Source organism: Thunnus albacares, chromosome 14 (genome assembly GCF_914725855.1).
Source record: "Thunnus albacares chromosome 14, fThuAlb1.1, whole genome shotgun sequence".
NCBI lineage: Eukaryota > Metazoa > Chordata > Actinopteri > Scombriformes > Scombridae > Thunnus > Thunnus albacares.
The window spans coordinates 24,059,171-24,080,222 of NC_058119.1; the positions used below are offsets into that span (position 1 = coordinate 24,059,171).

The following is a 21,052-nucleotide window of genomic DNA, read 5'->3' on the forward strand; positions in this document are numbered from 1 at the left end:
TAATGTGGACAGAAGCTTTATAGACTACTTCAAACGAATCTGGAGATCTCTGATATTAAAAAGTGGTCTGTGCCTCTGCATTATTTTAAGATATCCTGATCACAGACTTACATCTAAGCCATAAGCAACAACTTTACAACTGCACTGTTTTTTGTCTAGTTAGAAGACAGTGGACTCGTGAAAGATATGGATTTTCTGCAGCCAGATGGCGCCATTCCAGTAAGCCTGTCCTTTGTCAAATCTTTCCACGTCTGCTCTCAGTGAGAGTGTACAGATCTCTGCACTAAAGTGGTCCAAAGTAAATGCGTCTCTCTGACTGAGGCAGTGTAGTAGCTGAGAGGGGCGTTCACACTCAGGAGATGCGGTTAGGAGTCGGTGAGTGTGTGTGTATGGGATCCATTTTCTCTCTCTCTCTCTCTCTCTCTCTCTCTCTCTCTCTAAACAGGCTGTTTCAGTCAGGAGGTAATCTGACCAGACCTGAACAGAAAATGGAGAGCAGTGACTCGGACACAGAGAGCAGTGTGTGCTGGGAGGAGAGAAGCGTCCCGTGGGGCTGTTATGAAACACAAACACACACACACACACACAAATAGCACTCAGCCACACACACATTCCCAACATAAACTCAGTTACACAGTATTACTAATTATTACACCAGCTCTGGCATCACCATCTCACTGACAAACCTGGATAGGTTTCTTACAACTGTCTCAAAATGTTAACCCAACTTTCATCTATATCTAATTCTCCCAAAATGTATTATTCATTAGCTGAAATCAATATGAGGGCAAAGCTTTTACCTGGTAAAAGCTGCTTGAAGCTGCGATTATTGAATTTCTTTATTATACAGTAGATTAATAAAGAACATAAACTAAGTTTGAAACAGCATAAATGACTCAAAGGACTGGTTGTACTGCTGGTGTGGGGAATAAGGGTTTTTTTTTTAAATAGGACATGTCATGTCTTGATGTATGATCATGCACAAATAACTGCCGTCGCCCTCCGTATATACTCCTCTCCTCCAGCACACAGTCTTCTCTGTTTCCCTGCCAATCCCGCAGACCTGCCTGCCTGCCTGCACACCAACAGATCCTCTTTCACTACAACTCCTCCCCCGACCCCCAAGATATTACACTGGACTCCTTTCAAAAAGACCCTCAAGCTGATTTTCAAGAACGCATGTCTCTCCTCCCGACACCTCAGATACATGAAGCAATAGGGGCTTGTGCCTGGAGGAAGATGCACGTGCAGCATCACAGATAGGAAGGAAAAGACGCTTGTAAATTTTCAGTTCATAAGGTGAGATTAATTTTTTTCCCCTGAATCCTCTGATATTTTTTTTTTCTGTACTTTTCTAAGCTCTTCAGTCTAAAAGCAGATTAAGACACACACACACTATTTAAACATTGGAGCAAACAACACTACACGGAGCAGATGTTTGCATCACTCCCTGCTCCCCTGCCCCACCCATTCTGACATCACAGCCACATCACGAGCGCTGGTGTGACAACGCTCCGCTGCGTACGACCGCACCTCTCAGTGAGGCAACATCTAACTGTCAGTCCTGCTGCCAAGCTTAGGCTCCAGTAAGAATGTGACTTATAAATGAAGGCTGTCGACTGTGAGAGAAAAAGAAAAACTTGCAGACTGTGAAGAGTTAAGAAAACCTAAAGCTATTATCCACTGATGGATTTATGGGCTGAGAAAAGAGGTTTTATGACTACTAAAGAAATAAAAAAATAAACATGAATAACCCCAAGAGTCAAGAGAAACTCCCAAGAACACACAGAACATGAGACAGTTAGTGTTTGAGCTTCATGGGCGCCTGAAATGATTCATCCTACTTCTTAATGGAACACTTCATTTGGTTCTTACACCTAAATGAAAGAAGCAGTGAGGTTTGGTGACAGAGTTTTGGTGCCTGCAACAAGTCACATCTCTGTGTTGAGTCTATTATTAGCACGTAGCGCCCTGGTGAACAAGTGGTTCAAGAGGCCAGCCACGTAATCGCAATGTCAACGTTTCACCCCCACATCTCCCCCTTCATTTCCTGTCATTACTCTACAGTCTGCTCTATAAAAACACCTAAAAATGCCTCATCAGCCAACTTGTCTGTCAATTTATTAATTTCTTTTAAATGCATCAAGCCCAAACTTACATTCATTTGATTTTTTTTTGGCACAACAAGCTATAAACACAACATTAGCATATTATCCCTTTATAAAGTCTTATTTCTAGCTACCTGAAGAATCTAAGGGACTATACAAAAACGATTAAGGTGTGGAGTGGGACTGAACCTTATGTTTCATGTTTTAAGAAAGCAAGACCAAGGTCTTATAGTCTGTTATTGATTTCTTTACCTCTATTTGTTGCACCGTGAGGTCCAGGAAGGTGTTCTCATTGCGGACGCTGATCAGGCTCTTGGGGCCCTTGCATCCCATACTGGTGCCCAGGCCTCCGTTCAGTTTCACCACCACAAGTTTGTTCAGGCTGTCAGCTACGCTGTCCGGCAGGCCTCGGGCGGCGATCTTATCGTAGGGCTGGATCTGGAGGAGAAGAAAAAAGAGAGACAGATGGACGGTCAGAGAAAACAGCAGCAACAGCAATGACTTTACAGTTCTTGTTATTTTGACTCTAATGCCTCGATCCCATCAGGCACAGCTGTTCTGTCCTCTGCACGATTTCATACCCCACCAGGAGCGTTTCAGAGGAAGCGTACCCGGAGAGGAAACCAGGGACCAAGGCAGTCATGGCAGCAGTGGTCTCATAACATCTTGTGATTTTCCACTTCCAAGATGAACCTCTCGTTGTCTAATGTGACAAATATCCTCTGACCGGTTTCCTTCTGGACTGGTGCCACCGGTCATAACATATGTTGATGTAATGATGTGATATACGATTGGGAGCCTGCACAGGCTGTTATATTTTAAAAATTGACCAGATGCTCTATGCAGCATGTCTGGTGGGATCACAAGCATTCACTAGAGTGGCTGCGGTCAGCAGTCACAGCCGGAACGCAACGCAGATGCGCCCGGTGGGATCAAGCCACTCTGTCTCTGTACCAAACATCCCAGAGAACACCTGTGAATCAATGGAGTTTGTGATAATTTTATGTATTTTTCTTGGATTTGACTGATTTTACTGCTTATTGAAAACAAATTGGTGATGTTTTTTGCCTGGGAGATGCAGAGTGCTTTGAGTGTGGGCTGATTAATTAGTGAAGAGGAGGAGATGGAGCAGTGTAATGGGCTGAATTGACATGGAAATGTGAAAATGTCACACGATGTTAATTTGTTCTGTTGCAAAGTGCTCTTTTTTGTAACAAGAAAAGAAATGCTACATGCATAAAAAAAAACTTAAGACACAAGCACATAACATGCTTATTTTTTTGTGAATGGTGCTGATAACAGTAATTACAATGACTTAATGCACAACACAGCTGGTTCCAAATGTCTGCAGCACTGCTGTTGGCGAGGCAGCAAAAAATCATTGGAGTACAGTGAACTGTGTGTGTGTGTGTGTGTGTGTGTGTGTGTGTGTGAAGCCACATTACTGGGTCAATAATCCAGCTCTCACATCAGCGTATTCACACATCATTTATTGACTTCCTTCATTCTCTCCCTCAGAGCAGAAAGCGAAGTGGGGATAAGAAAGAGGATGTGACTTTAAAATTACAAAACCTTTAATTTGTGAGGCAGAAATTCACAAGAATTTTCTAATTTAAATTGAAGATGCTGCAAGATCCGTTTTCAGCAGAGCATGTACTTCTTCCCCACTGGTGTCGTGTTTCTCCCCGAGTTTCATCCAGCCTGAATTCATTTTATTCTTTCACAAAGAATTTTTAAAACCAAGTTAAAAAAACCTGTGAGTAATGTGCAGAAGCATCCAGGGATACCACAATCCTAACCAGATGTTACAACAGCTTTTTGTTGTTAGGGTGTGAGTGAGCGTGTCAGTGTTTGAGTCTAGCTCCATGTGAGTTTGCCTGCATACTTAAAATAAAATGAATGAGTAAGAGCTGTGACTATTAGATGATGTGTATGTGTGTGTGTGTGTGTGTGTAAGGATATCAAAAGGCCGGGGGTCATACTGTGTCCTTTCCTGCTGAAAGCACTGAGTCACCAATCAGTGACAGCTGACACAAAGCAGACCTCCTGATGGAAGCAGACGGCCTCTCCTCTGGTGTCTCTGGTGTCCCCTCCCCCCCACCCTCATCTATACCCTCACCTCACCCCACCTCGAGGATGAAGTTACAAATACAACAGACAACCTCGAGGCAGCTGCCGCTCACACTCTGTCCCTCACGTAGACGGAAAGCTGTTGTCTTGGAGGACAAAAAAATATTTTTCAGAGTAAAAAGTTGCTAAATGTGTTAACTGACTTGCAGGATAACTGTGCAGACAGATTATAAACACTCACTGTTTTATATTACAGTGTTGATTGATAAAACTCTCTGCAGGTATTGGAAACTTTGAAAAGGTTTGGGAGAAATTCAAGGGGGGAAAATGTGAGAGATAGGTCACTGGTGTGTGTGTGTGTAGTAATGTGGAGCGAAATGTGTTTTTCATCTGGGATCCCCATCCTAGCCCTGTACCCCCAGAGGGAAACAGCTTCCACTCCCAGATGTTCATTTCCCCTTTCTGGACAATACAGATGGGCACTGTTTTTTTTTTTTCTTTCCTGCTCTGTGTGTGTGTGTGTGTGTGTGTTTGTTGTTCCTAGCTACTCCAACTAACACTCAGTAGCTGGCAGGGACCCTGTCTTAGACCAGACTGCTAGGATAAAACTACTTCTTTTAATTCTAAAGCCATTAGATCTAGAGAAAGATTTTTTCTTGCTTTGACTGACACGTTGCTGTCAGCTGCAGGAGTTAGCACCTGAAAGACATCCAACTGACATTTCATCTACGGCAATAAGCCCAGTGATGGATTTCTGTTTTGGAATGATACAAAGAAATGCCGGCAGGATTTGAAATGTTATACAACTAAAATATGGTTGCATAACATGTTAATCACCTTCAAAGGAGGAGGAAAGACATCTGCATGACTGGAATCAGACTACACTGACTTCAAAAACTATTAACACGGAAGAGTAGTGGAAGGGTTGATGTAACTCAGAGAGTTGCGTAACAAATTATTTAATTTGTTGTTGACCTTACTGCACTGCTTCCCGGATGAGACACTGGTCACTGGTTTGAAGGTTACATATGACTTCTGGTGTATAAATGCACGCTGGATTTCCACTAAAGCTGCCTAATCAAAAGCAACATGCAACTCAAATATCACAAACATCTGCAACGAAAAATCAGAAACACACTCGTACATGTGAGAGAATGATTAATGTCCAAATATGTGAGAGATTTTTAAATCTGCCATGCTGTAGTGGTGGTTAAATAACTGTATACATGCTGTGAGACATTCACTACAACTGACTTATGCTTAGATATATGATGAGAGTGATTTCACAAACTATTTGTGCATTAATGTGGACATTCATGCAGTAATGAGCCCATATCCATGTTAATATTTTAAAATATCACGCTAACAGCTCTGTGAGGGTTCACATAAGTACAGCAGTGCTTTGAGGTTAATGCAAACATCAGCATGCTCACAGTGACAACGCTGACATGCTGATGTTATCAGGTGATATTTATCAGATTCACCATCTTGGTTTAGCCTGTTAGCATGTAAACATTTGCTATTTAGGCTGATGTCAATGTCATTAGTTATGCAGGTATTTTTAAACCATTGGGTAAGTTGAAACTTTGATCTGATGGTGGTGCTACATGAAATGTCAAAGGATCACTGAAGTGAACAGAATTTATCCTCTAAGGACCTTGAATATATATACAAATTTTCATGGCAATCCATCAAATAGCCTAGTTGTCAAAATATTTCACTCAAACCTCCGGCTGCAATGATTGATCTTCTGACTATTGTCTTGATTAACTAACTCTAACCCTTTGTCTATAAAGAAAGAGTCAAATTTCCCAACCATCAGTCTAAAACCCAAAGATATTCAATTTACTATCATGTATGACAAATAACAGCATTAAGTAATCACATCTGAGGAGCTGAAACCAGAGAATTCTTTGCACTTTTGAAAAAAATTACTCAAACAATTCTTCGATTATCAAAATAGTTGCAGCTCTACTGAAAACCATAAATGTAAACCTCTTGATGGTGCAATCCATCCAATACTCTGTAACATATATTTCAGTCTGGACCAAAGTAGTGGACTGAATGACAAACAGACAGACATTGGTATCCATAGAGCTACGCCGCGGTTGCGGTTAAGAACAGAAGCTTTTAATAATTTAAGAGAAAATCCTCCTGACATGTAAATCTCATATATTATTACATATAGATACTGCCGCGTCTGCATTCTTCCATCCTTTCCATCATTCTAGTTGTTTCACTTTTGAAAAAAAACAAAAACAAAAAAAAAACCCATAAAACTTTCCTTAGGCGCACAAAACTGCAGCACAGTATCACAATGCAGGAAATTGTCTCTTCCTCTATCACAGTTCTTACATACCACACACACACATACACACACACACACACACACACATACACACACAGACATAAACACAATATGACCTTTTAAAAGCTCTCACTGCTGCGTGCCTTTAACTCTTTTGTCTGACATTCCAGCATTTTTTCTTACAGCTTGTATGCGATGAGGCTTCCAGTCCTCGACCCAAGGACAAGAGTGGTGCAGAGCTTAGTCACCCTTCACTATAAAAACTGAACACTGCTGCTGTATGTGCAGCCTTGGGAAGCTATAATAAACTACACTGTCATTTAAAATGCATGTTCACATGGCATTTTGCTGTCTATGTGTGAAGAGATTTGTCGGATGTAATGCAGGACAGTCAAAATCTTGACTGACTTTGCATGTTGAGGCTTTGCAAACCCATCTGCATTGGATGTTATGAAAGTAGCATTGGTTGGTGTATGCAGGATAACTGTGCAGTTATGCAAAATGAAACCAAACCGGCAAGCTGCAACGTTCTTTATTTTCAAATGTTTCCATCTTTTATTTGTCTTTGTGCTGTGCCGCCTATTCAGAGCAGACTATCTGTAATCCAAGTATTGTTTGGAACATGTCTTAACTAAAAGCCATCACTTGTTGACGTAAAAGACTTGCAAAAGTGAAACAGCTTCATGCTACATTTCATATCACTCAATCTTGTTCAAGTCTCAGCACCTTGAAGATGTTTCTGTATCATCTGTCAGAAGTGAGTCAGAAACTGAATCTCGCATTTCCACGAAGCCTCAAATACACAATAATGTCAGTATCTCTCAAACTCACCTCAAGACAGTCTCTAAAATACCAGTGACGATCATTTTTATATTTTACAGCGACTTTATTTTCTTGTCACTCATGGTTTTCATCCCGAAAAGCAGCTGTCCAGTTTTTCAAAAGGTAGACTCTGATCTTGAACCATTTCCAACCCAATTGGACAGTTTGGTGTTTCACTAACACCAACAGGCTACAGTGCTAAGTGCCTTGACAGTATTTTAGCAGTTACAGGAGAAGTTTTACTATGTCAGCTGTGTGTAAACAGTATTTTGGGCAGGTCTTCATTTACAGCAATGTGAAGATCTCTCAGGTTATTACAGGTGTAAGAGAAGTCATGACTGTGACTTTCAGAGCAGGTAAATCCAGTGCCTCTTTCTAACTGGCTGAGTCAGATCTGCATCTTTAAAATACCAATCACACACTCCTTTTTTTACCTGCTATTATACTACTAACAATGACGTCTGTTAAAACAGTAACATTCCTGTCATTGTCAGCTCATGAGTCGGTCAGTGTGCGGCATACTGAATGAACTGCATACAAAAATAGTGTTGAGAGAACATAATAAATTGTTTAGATCATTATTTGAAAACAGAAAAACTAAATATTTCACAAGGAAACAGCAATGTTCCTTTTGATACTTATGATGCCAATTTGTTGTTCAATCAATGTTACGATATGATATGACTGATTAAAACAAAGATAATATTGACCAAGTCAAGGTGTAAATTCAACAGAGAAATGTAAGTTACTGTAGGAATATTGCATGTGATGATTGTATGTATTTTTCTAGACATGTTTTTGGTAACAAAATGTTTTGTGAACCCTCCTACTGTGTTTGGGTCAAATCTGACCCGATTTCAAGTTCAGATGTGTGAAACATACTTTTAATTTTTTCTTATCTAAACAAGGCTTCATTACATCCTCTACAATCACCTACTGAATACAATAAAACATGTTTTGATCATTTGTCTTTTTTTTTTTTTTTAAATTAATGCCTATAAAAAATAAGTTTCATCTGTTGTTTTATGGGTCAAATTTGACCCGGTAGTAATTATGAGTTGTTTAGGCTTAGAAATACATAGTAAATGTTGCCAAATCATCATGAATAACAAAAATTACAACAAAACAAAAAAATAGTGATAAAATCTTATAATAATATTGTGTAATAATACTAAAAGTTTCATGCCAAGAAATCATATTGACTTGAAGTCAATTATAGAGCCGCAGGCAGCAAATAAAAAGCAAGCAAAAAAGCTGTACAGCAGTAAATAGACTGCGGCTTTCTCGTACTTCATTTCTCACTCTCACCACGTTCACCATCTCACCACTCATCTCATCACGTTGACCTAGGTCACTTTTGGGGACATAACATAGACTTACATTAATTTCCTGGGGACTTACCCTAACCATAACCATAACCGTAACTACCCAAAAATCAAAAATCTTCCAAGTTGGGGGCATGGTTTGTCCCCAATTGGACAAGCTGTCCCCAGTTAACTGGTCTTTAGTCTTAAATTTGTCCTCGAAAGTGTCACAGACACACACACACACACACACACACACACACACACACACACACACACACACACACACACACACACACACACACACACACACACACACGCACTGTTCTCCTGTTCCCCAGCTGTAAAGCAGTATATAGGGTGGGGCTTTCTCATGCTTTATTTCTCACATCTCACTGCAAACCTAGCAGAGCACACACACACACACACACACACACACACACACACACACACACACACAGGCAGGCAGGCACGTACGCACAGCTCTGTAACCATTGAATATAAATTTTATCTCATGGTCTTCTCATATAATCTCTGATGATCTTGCTTTTAATTTGACAAGCTTACATTATTAATTTGTGGTTGACATTGTGGGTGTGTGTGTTGTGCTGTTGTGTGTAGCTTTGTGTTTTGTATAATGTGTCCTGTGTGTTTTTTGCTTTGTACTGTTTGTTATTGTGCTGTTGCTGTGTGCTGAAAATTAGCTTTAAAGCTAACTCTGGCGCATTACATCAAACTAAACTGTTAAAACTGTACATTGTCCCAATAAATACAATATAAAACACACAAACACACACACACACACCATGGTGGGATGAAACTTATTGTGAGAAATAATAATGAAAGAATAAAATGTTGTTTTTGGAAATTAAATGTACTTTTCTCCTTTTTTTCATAGGGAAGTACATGCGGTCAATTTTGACCCCTAATACAACAGATGTAACAATAATTGCTCATTTTAACGTATAAGAAAATATAAACAAGTTATTTTGGTAATTATTTTGTTTATCAGATCATGTGATGGTCTTACTTGCCTGTTCTGTTCATCATAAGCAATAAAATAGATAAATTGTGCCTATTTCAAACTATAAACGTATGTTAAATTTGGTCTAAGGTACATCAAATATCATAGTAAGTATATATATATATGTTATGATTATAGATGAATAATAAGTCATTTGACAAAAGAACATTTTACTGGATAATAATTACAGTTTTTTTCAGTGCTTGAAATGAAAATAATAATAACAAATGAAATAATAACAATATTACTGACTTTATTATTTAATAATTGGAGAAGACAGCTCCCCTGTGTCCTTTCACCACTCCTCCTTTCATTTCATTTGTCTGCATGACTTGAAAAATGCCTTTAGATGCCAAAAATATACCAATTAATTATTACTGCGGCAGGTCAGCCTGCCATCTCTACTAGTCTCTGTGGTGGGTGGGCGAGCTGTTTCAAAACTGTCTTTATAGACTAAAAAAGCTAGTGAATCATTAATTTGGTTGGGGGAGATTTTCAATCCAGTGGCTGTCTTTGGCAGTGGTTGTTAAGAAAGTTTAGTTTTCCTTGTGTTCTCCTTTTTCCTTCACTCTCACTCAATGGGATGCTGCCAAAAGATGCCTCTTTACCCTCTTTGCTCTCCCAAAAACACTCTCTCTCATTACCGAGTGTCACTGTCATTTTCTATTTCACTTAATGTTCCCTGTTTTAATACTTCCCAAGCTCTCATCTTCTCTCTGCCTCCATCTCTTTTTATGTAAAGCTCGTTTTCTCTATAAAACCTCCTCTTTGTGCGCTTCATCTTTTCCTGGTCCTCTCTCCATATTTAATCTTCTCCATCTCTCTCCATCTGCAGCTTCTGAGTTCATAAACATAAATGAGGCGGCTCAAAACTGGAGAGTGATGCAGTAACTCCACGCTTGTTACAGACTGAGGAGGGAAAGACAGATGAGGCTTTGTGTGTGTGTGTGTGTGTGTGTGTGTGTGTGTTTGGTGAAATGGTCCGATGCCAGGCGGGCAACTGAGGAAGGAATGTTCAGTGAAACAGAACCAAACATGGCCAACAAACGACCCACAGCAGCATCCCTGGCACGAAACCTGACTGAACCTGAGATTTTCTTAGAAATACAATTTGGACCAAAAGTTGTATTTCCCAACAGGAGGAGGGAGGGGGGACATCATATTGGGCAACGCTCTTGTTTGTTTTAACTGGCAGTGTACATGATTGGTGAATGTCAGGGATTAAAGGTCGGGTTGGTAATCTAGACTCCATCAAACACAAACACTAATCAACTGGAACAGGACTAGAATAACACGTTCTGTAGAGGTGGTTGATAAAATGTGCTGATAAAACATCATTATCCCTTGTCAAAACTTTGGACTGTATTTCTTAGGGAAACTTAAGAAGGCAAAATTACCCTCCCTAGTTCTTGTTTACAGAGGAGAAAGAGAAAGCATCCCGACTGGAGACATCACAAACTGACATGAGATGTGCACGACCCAAGACAGGAAGGCTCCGTAGCGAGTGATTAAAACCGCCCAGAACATCATCGGTACCCGTCTACCGAGCATATTGGTGAGGTGAGGAGTCTCCACAGAGTCCAGAGGATACTAAAAAAAAAACCAACACCAACCCCAACCGCAGCCTGTTAACCCTGCTGCCATCTGGCAAGAGATACACAAGTATCCGCTGTCGTACCACCGGACTACAGAGCAGCTTCTTTCCTCAGGCTGTGAAACTCCTCAATTCATCCTCCGCACTCTAATATAAAAGTAGTTTTATTTCTATGACTTATTATTTATTAATCCATTTATATAATTTCTGTTTTTGTGAGCAGCATAAAGAGACTACAAACTATATTTCGTTATGTCTTATGAATGATAATAATAATTACTCATCTACAGTCGAGTATATTAGCAGGTGGCAAGTGGATATTACCTCACAAATGTCTTTATAATAATATTATTTTATATCCAGTGGATCTCTAATAAATATAATTCTGGCAGAAGTGGAGCTTCCCATATATGAGAATCCAAAGCACATGTTTTAAGACACGTGACAGTTTTTATGTGTGAACTTCTGTCATGTGACATTTAAGAAATGCTCACATATGTAAATCATTTTAAGTCCTTGAATAATATGAAGGTTCATAAATGACTTTATTGTCAGAGTATGAAAGAGCTGAAACAAATTCATGCAAGCTGGTGCAGAACGTGATCAAAATTAAAACAATCTGCATCCAATCGATACTGGATGACACTAATTTACTAACTTTAGTTGGTATGCATCCTCATTTCCTGATTATAACTCATGCATAAATAGTTAAATCACTTTTTACTACTACCATGAAACTGACAGATTTAATAATCTGACAAGTAATGCTTATAAACACTTTACTGTCCTGACTAAAATTAGCATATCCTAGATCCCAGGCTCTGGCTTTGCTCAAATATGTGATAAAGTGATAATTTTATTGAATATGATGTTTATATTTACATATTCGTTGGCAGAGCACCTGCATATTTTACTGTTTTGTTTAATAGAGCACTAATGTTCACCCTGTTATTGGTGTAATCCATACTTCGCCACTCTTTATTTTATTGAAACATGCTTTTATGTTTTGCAATCGATTCAGAGCTGCAACCTTTTAAAAAATTTCAGTTCTGTTGTGAGTCATACTTTCCACCATCACAACAAAATAAAAAATACATGGAGACAAACCCGCTATTCTGAAAAAAACAACAAAAAAACAAAAAACAAGCCACTGTGGTGAAACAGAAAACAAGCAACAAAAAACGATTTACTTCACATTGACTTACTAATGCATTAGGAGATCTGATTTATACATTTTGTGATTTTGTTAAACATTAATTAAGGACACACACCTTGCTTCACGTAATGTACGCTGACATGTTTAGCTGAGACAAAGTTATAGTAGAAAAAGAAGAAAGAACTTGAACAAATACTAAGACACACGGACTTCTGCTAGTCCATTTACTTGCTGGCTATTTTCACGTGCTGCCTCTTGACTACTCGACATTTTGACTGACACAAAACACCCCTATCTGACTTCAAAGATCTTCCCTTGAGACCAAACTGAATGAGACAAGTCTGCACTTCTAACTCTGTTAAACCTTTCAATCCTCTACTTTGAAGCTCACATAAAAACAAAGCAAGTCAGCATTCAGGAAATTGAAGTAGAGAACCGAGAGCATCCCTTGTGACCATCGACTGCGGATGACCTATAACATGTGCTTTTCAGTGAAAGAAAACAAGGAAATCCTGCACAACCAGCTCAAACGAGCACTGATGACTTGGCACTTTGATTGACTTTGTAAGTGAGCGACTAACAAAGCCATCAAAATGAAATTTAGACTCCAGCAGCCTGTCACACTATGATCTTGATGTGGACAACACAGTCACATGACACTTACCTTGTTGTATCAGCTATAATATTAAATATAACATTTTGTGTACTTTACCTTTTGATATTTATTATTTACTTGCCTGTAATACTTTGTATTTATATTATATGCATGATTGCTGCTTTTACTGAAGGAAAATACTTCTTCCATCACTACCAACAATGCTCTTTCATGTCTTGATGGATGGAAACAAGGTGCCGGGGACCGACTTCATTGTTCCACCCGAAAGCAGCAACATCATCATTCATCTTTTTCATTGCCATGTTTGCATTGAAAGGGGCTCTGTGCTCTTATCAGCGCGTATAACGCAACGCATCACAGGACGTGTTAAACTAGAGAGAGAAGGCAAACAAATTGTCCTTTTGTCATCAAGATGCTTTGTTGGTTTTCATTCCTGGTGGCGCACCTCTACCAGGATGCAACAGGCGACTATCAGGCTGACATCATGTGGTCTGATCCCACCATTAGCTGACTTACAGCTAATTATGTCAACTCTGGGAAACCGAGGAAACATTTGGCAAACTTATTATGAAATGAGCCTGAAAGCAAATTTCTTGAAGGGGACAAACATGTGAAATATATATTGTTATACTGTCAGATGTCTATGTTAAACAAGTTCCAAAATATGAGGTGAACGTATGTAAAAATGATACCTTCAAGTCAAAAGCCAGGGTTTCTGTCTGCTCTAAAGTTAAGAAAAGTAGTCACACACTTGTGGCCTAAACGTGAAAAAGAACTTAAATGTTTCTACGTTAAAGTACTTTTTCTTTTATGTACATTAGTGACCCAAAATAATCCAGATTCCCCAGCTGTTGCTCTGTGACTGGAGCTGGTTAAAACTGTGTTTTCTTACACAATATACAGTGTGCTAGGTGTTTGAAAAAGTGACAAATACACTGATACTATCACCTTATCTGTCAGTTTACTGCATTTAAATGAACCTGTCATACCTTGACAAGTAAAAGCGATAAAGGCTTCTAACTCTTTAAAAAGTCATTATTATTGGAGTTTTTTTAGTTCACAATGTCCCAAAAAAAACACTTTTAGACTCTTTAAACAAACCACATGTTAGAGGAATGAAACAATGCCCCATAAACCCAATGAGTGATTCATATTGCATCAATAAAACAGCTGAATGATTTACAGTTTTATCAGAGTCGAGTCAAACCCAGCATTAAGAGATTGGTATGCCACGATAAGAAAAAGACGACATCTCCCTTCATAAAATGTCACTATCTTATTATGTATAAAAGAAGGTAACTTAAGTAATTACGCTGACAAAACAATTAAAATTTCAGAAAACTCTCTCTATTGACTCCACATTAACTTCAGTCTATTATTCTTCTATTATTCAAACTCTAGTGACAAAGAAACCAACATTTGAGAGAAAGTTAAAAGGAAGAGTAGCAACTGACAGATATAAATGACAGGAAACTATATCACTGTTGACTTGGATATCAGATGATACAGTGAAACATGTTGTCAGTTCATGGAGAGAGGTTATAAAAAGGGAGTCGCATTTACACAATTATTGGCACATACTTGGCACATTTTACTTCTGTAAAATTCAATCTGGTTTAAGTTGTATCTCCAGTTGGGGTATAATGTGTTAGACACATCTATTTCATCCTTAAATACATAGGATATTATTTATTATACATGTTCAAATCAGTGGTGTCAAGGATATTTTAGTGTACAAGTGGGGGAAATAAATGAATAGCGAAATAAAATGTGTGGCAGAAAAGACTTGTTCAAAAGTATCATAACTTTTTGTTTTAATGAACAGATTCTGTTTGGTGTCATATTCTTTTTTATGTCTCTGATGTCTTCAAGCTGGATACCGTTTCATGATAGACAGCTCGTCATGATGACTGACAGGTGTTGGGATGAGAGTTTGATCATCTGAGGCTGGGACTAAGAACACGCTACTGACTTTTGCTGACTGAAAAACTGCATATGGTGGCTTTCATTTTCAGTTTCAACCTGCTTGGATCCACTTGTAGTCACAAAGGACAATAGATCCTTTTCATGGCTGATGTTGTGATTTCACAACAGGAATAAGCAGAACATTTACGATGGCTCAGTTCCATTAGGTTTCCCTGTAAGTCGTGTCAGTGAGTGGGTGGATATTCACAATACAAGATGCCTGGAAATGGCTTGCCTAAATGAAACGCATCTTTGTCTGCGTTGATAAGTCTAAATGTCATCCGTGAAAAGGGTCCTTTAAGGTAACGGTGCATATGTTCAATGAAATGTTATTACTGCCCGGGTTAGGTCATGGGAGTCCAATGGGAGTAAAGATGCAGAGGCCCAACTTTTTCTGACCAATCAAATACATACAAGAACACTTTCCAAGGTGATGACCTTCTAATAAGAACAGCGTCAATCTACTGTTTCTCTCTCAATCGTTGAGAATAAGGATGAAAAATGACTGTGGCTGTGATAACTCTCCACAGTTTGAAACTCTGTCTTATAGTATTATAAACTACTGTGCAGTGTGTTGGCATCTGATGGTTAAAACTCTTGGTTGTATTACTCAAACTGGACTTCCTGGATCGCATTTCATCATTTCGTCTGACTCTGTGGCAACAACACGCCTCCACCAGTGCAGCTCCTTGGTAAATTATTTCCGTTTCATGTATTCATTATTGCTTTCTGGCTAAATCCTCTTAATTTTCTAAACAACAGTCATTCATTAGATATAAAATCATGAAGGGTATGGACAGAGTAGGGATGTTACAAAACACTTCATTTTCTCTTCTCTGTACTTAGATACAAGCACATGCTCACTCAGACACATATTAACGACACTTACCGAGTCTTCTGGAGGTCTTTGTATCTTGATCCACTCTACTGATGGCCCTTTCACCTGCAGAAATCTGTGGAAAAGATTCTTGAAGCCCTCAAAGTCTTTCTTGGACACCTGAAAAACACAAAGATTGATTTTATACATAACAAGGCAGGCAGAGGTTTCCAAAGGTTCAAGTCACAAATGCAGTTCTGCACAACCGCAACACTAATTCACTTGTCCAGAAAGATGAAAAATGTAGTAACTGCTTCACAAAGTGCACCATCATCCAGGAGGTTTCTCTAATTGAGGGGAGTTGAACAAACTGCCAGAAAAGCTGTACCGCTGATAGAGTGGACACCTCACTTGTATTTTTCAAAATTAGGATAAATGAAGATCATTTTTGCCATCAGTGATTCCCACTGTGGTTCTCAATCACGAAACGGAAAAATCTGACTTATCCTCCCTGGCACTTATTTCTCATTCCTTCCACTGCACTTTATTACTCCTCACCTTGACAGCAGTTACTTTTAAAGCAGTTAAGGGATCAAGGAACTGGAACTTTTATTGTTCCTACACAGTCAGCTGATAGTTTCAAATATAAAATATGGGTCTGATCATCTGTAATTACACCGTGACATGAGAGGTTTAACCATCTCTTACGGCAGCCACCTATTATAATGATGTCACTGGTAATTAAACCTTTGTTCACCTGTGACAATTATCATTCCCAAGTACAGATATTATGTGTTTCTGACGTGTATGTGACACATATTGTACATACCACGCAATAAAAGCACCAAGAGAGAGAACATTGTTACTCATTCAGCTGATGTACATGCGTTTAACTGTCTTATGAACGTGATCGTAATGCATGATGTGATGTAGAACCTTGTTAATATGTTTACTGACAAACATTTGGTCATTTTAAATGAGATGTTCTGTCTGTCTTTCTATGCAATCCTGCAGTCCTCCTTCCAAACTTTTATGTTGTTTTATTAGCATTGAGATGAGATGATTTTTATAAACCATTTCGGTGTTTTATTTTGAAAATCTTGCCTCCATAAATTAGTGATGTGCAATTCTTGCAACTGGGTTTGTGTGTTATTAGTTGTTTTTTTTAATATACTTACATAAAATAAGACAAAAAAGAGGCCAAACACTTTCATTTCAACTGTGTTAGTAAAAAGAACAATCTGTTCCTGGAGGGTAGGCTAAAATAAATAACCATGTAAGCAGCCTGTCACTGGTCTGCTTTCCATTTGCATCTCTTTACACAGTGACAGTGATGTATAACCGTTGTTCACTGCAGCAGCCGCTGGTTATAAGGATGCCATTGGTAATGATACAAGTACCTTTTTTTGACCTTTGACAACTTCAAAACAAATTTCAACTGTGTTAGTAACAATCTATTCCTGGAGGCTCGGCCAAATAAATAACCACGTAAGCAGTCTGTCACTGGCCTGCTTTACATTGACATTTGTATCTGTTTACACTGGAACGCTGCCCAGTTCAGCCAGTGTGTAACTATGAAAGTGTTTGTTCTCCGTACATCTGTGTATGCACGTAATTGCACATGAACATTTTGCTTGCGTAACTGTTAGTGCTTACTGTGTATACAAAAGCTTTTTTTTTATGTGAACAAACCTGACAGAAAACACATATGAAGAACAGTGTTGGGCTTGCCGGTGTGCCTGACTGTCCCTTCTGATCATTTTTCAGTGTATCATTCCACCTTCTGTGATTGCTGGCAGTTTAAACACACCTGGATAATGTCTGAGAGGCAACTGCCAAACGCTGTGTGTTTCTACGTGTGTGTGTGTGTGTGTGTTCAGTCAAGCCATATTTAGTGACAGCTTAGTCTCAAGGTCTGTGATTGTTTTATATCAAAAGGAAACTAAAAAGGCAACAGATTAAATAGCAGCTTTTTTGTTTCTGCTATTTAGGACAGGGGTTTTAGATTTCCATCTTAGCTTTTGATTCATCTACTGCTGTGGCTTGAAAAAGTGCACGCTCTCCAACAACACAATTCAGTCTGGGCGAGCTGAACAAATTTACAGGGTCTCAGTTGGGCTGGAACTCTCTAATGACGCATTATATTATGATTTAGGCTGATAAAATGAGTGAGTGTTTGCGTAAACCTCGCCTTCCGCAATTTTATTACGTATCCACATGTATGTGTGTGTGTGTGTGTGTCTGGAAGCATGTACTGTAGGTGGGACCCTGTTGGCACTGTGGCACACAGTATGCGTCACTTTTGTGTTTTCCCAGTGTTCGTCTGTGACCCCACCACCCCTCTAAATCACAACCAGATGGTCGGAGAGAAAGAGGAGCGAGGGAGAGAGAGTTAGAGTACCTCTTTCTCTGCCCCTGTGGCAGTGTCCAGCAGTTTCTCCAGCTCAGTGTGCATGGAGCTCTCCAGCTGCTGCCGCATCATTTCCTGGAACTGAGCCATCCCTCCGTTGGCTACTCCTTTACTCAGACCTGGACAGGCAACATTGTAGAGATAGAGGAAGATAGAGTTTAACACATAACATAGAGATTATTCCCAGGTTTATTCTTTTTATGAACTTAACCCATTAGTGTTAGCTTTGTCTGCCATTGAGCAAAAATATAAAAGTGATTTCTGTATGTTGGAGAATATTATAGCTACTGAAGGTCAATAGATGTTCCTCTATGTTTTAAGCCACAAATAATATGTAATTCTCATCATTGGAAGAAAAACTCTCAACTGAAATAAATATATGATGATACGAGAGGGTGGATTTCTATAATCAACAGTGACAGATCTGAGCTTTATATATGGATTCCTGGCATCACCTTTTATCCTCTTATCACAGGTAACAACGCCCTCACGATTGGCTTTTGCGCAACACTTGGACCACGTGTCAAGTTTGAAAACACAGATAAGCATTCAAATCTGGAAAACAGGGGTTTGTGACATTAATTATTGACGTGTATTTCAGAGGCACATATGAGTTTCTTAAGATGAGCGTGAGGATAGCTTACATATGTGAAAGCGATCGTCGTGATATATCGGGTCCACAGAAACGGCGAAGATATTTTTGAGGTTGTTGAGAATGAGTGTCGCCATTATATAGTGTGTCCGCAAGTTCATTTTCCAACTTAACTTATGGAATCCTTATTTGTAAAATGATTGTTTGTGCTGCGTGTTTATGTTATTAAAGTGTATAAATCTCAAATATCGATATCGACCTCAGAAATCCAGTGTTGGTCAAGCTCTGGCAAAAACGAAAACCTCAGAACTTCACTAGCTTTGTAATTACTGCAGTACAGCTGCGCCAACGTGACTGGTAAAGTGACCAATTAAACAGCTTTGTTTTAATTACTTAAGTACCGTAATTATACCTGTAAACTCATTCTGAGAGTCCTGATCAAGTTCAAAAGTATGGAAGACAGTTTGGGTGTGATAAAACATTTCCAAAAAAATATGTGACCATATTAACCTGTTGAGCCAGCTCTGGTTTCTGAGCTGTGTGAGATTAGTGGTTTGGTTTGTTCATTGGCGTGAAATCAAAAATAGGATTTTAAAAAAGGCAAAGCTAAGTCATAATACGGCTAAAAAAAGATGCCATCAGAGCCGAGAGCTGTACGTGCAGCTGCCCTTGAGAAGACAAACGTTGAAGCTCATGGTATGAAAATACATTTATAATATAATTAATATTAAAGACATAACAAGGGCTGAATGATATGAACCAAAACACATACACTTTTTATGACTCAGTAGCTTGATACGGACCATTTGCTGCTATTATTTTAAAAAAAGAAGAGTATTTCGGGAGAGAGTAAACAGGAGAGGGAGGGAGTGATAGACCTTGAGAGTGCAGTGCGCTGCTCTCTATTTGAGATGTTAAAGATTCCTGCCAGCCTGTCTTTCGGCATCCTTCTCATTGGGTGGCAGAGTAGCACAGTGAGCAACCCTGAGTAACGTCACGAAGACAGAATAACTCAATGCTCCTGGCATAAAGTCAGAAAAACGACAACAGGAATCAAACCTTTCTGGTAAAATAAGACTAGACAGATCCCATGACACCATAGATCGCCAAAGGCGGTAGAAGGAAATGAGAAGGATTTGCAGCATACCAGCGTTACAAAGATTTTACCATCCCTGGTTAGGCTTTTGTTAATGTAATATTTTACTTTTTGTCATAAAGGACAGATGAATCCCTGGTGCCGGCCAACTGCTGTGACTGTGGTTAGTCTTGGGATGCAAGTAGCTTTTCCGTTATGATTAATGGTTAACACTTTCAAAGCTAAACTACTCCAGTTAATCAAATAATTGTTTAAATGGACTGTGTAAATATGACTTCCCACAGTTCATTTAGTGATTCTCTAAAGAGCAAGCTAAACGTCTGAAGCTGCACCCATAAGATTTGCGATTTTTACCTGACTGATGATCAAAATAACAGTCAGGCAAGTGATTGTTTGATCAAATCAAGTGATTTGCTAGGTAGGTCTGTCACTTTGAAAGTTAACCAACCATCATCTGGAAGTCCTCTTCTCTTCAAAAGACCTTAAAGCAATAGAAAAAAGGGTGTGGAGAATTTGTTAATGTTAATGATCGGCAACCGTGCCCAAAAATACAGCTGTCATTATGTTATGCTGTCATTAAATGGCTGATTGCTGAGTGGACGGCAGTAACATGTCAGCTACTGGCAGGCTGGATGTTTAGCTTATTTAAACCACAACTTCACCTGAGAGCCACCTGACTGCCATCCAACGCTTTTCAAAATAGTTGTTGTTGAATTTATCACACGTTTTTACATATAATTTGAAAAGTGGAGTGTGGAGCCCCTTTATTTTTCAGTTTATTAACCCTCTCCAAAGCATTCAAGAGTCTAGAGCTGTCAGAGCTGCCGACTATTACATTAATCACAAACTATTTTGATAATCGATTAATCGTTTTGAGTCATTTTTTAAGAATAAAATGCCCTCATTCTCTGATTCCAGCTTCTCTTCTGGTGAATATTATTTGAATATTATCTTTCGTTAGTCTTCTATGATAGTAAACTAAATATTTTTGGGATAACAAGACATTTGAGGAAGTCACCTTGTGCTTTGGGAAACAGTGATTGTCATTTTTCACCATATTCTGACATTTTATGTGCCAATCAACTAATCGATTAATCAAGAAAATAAATCGGCAGATTAGTCGATAATGAAAATAATTGTTAGTTGCAGCCCTACAAGAGATACAGTTTG

The 21,052-nt window shown here is 39.0% G+C and overlaps 1 protein-coding gene across 5 annotated transcripts in view; it reads right to left on the reverse strand.

Moving 5' to 3' along the window:
- ugp2b (UDP-glucose pyrophosphorylase 2b) overlaps positions 1-21,052 on the reverse strand; it is a 36,557-nt gene that overhangs the window by 13,804 nt on the left and 1,701 nt on the right. For 3 of the 5 annotated variants that reach the window (XR_006407131.1, XM_044372859.1, XM_044372854.1), the window contains exons 2-5: positions 20,331-20,363; positions 18,186-18,313; positions 15,857-15,964; positions 2,361-2,546 (exon numbers count right to left, since the gene is read on the reverse strand). Coding sequence is in view for 4 of the 5 variants with exons in the window: in XM_044372854.1 (XP_044228789.1) it covers positions 2,361-2,546; positions 15,857-15,964; positions 18,186-18,313; positions 20,331-20,363 (455 nt within the window). In the remaining variant the exon portion in view is untranslated. The remainder of the gene's footprint in view (positions 1-2,360; positions 2,547-15,856; positions 15,965-18,185; positions 18,314-20,330; positions 20,364-21,052) is intronic. The other 2 variants (XM_044372858.1, XM_044372857.1) reach the window with 1 other exon arrangement.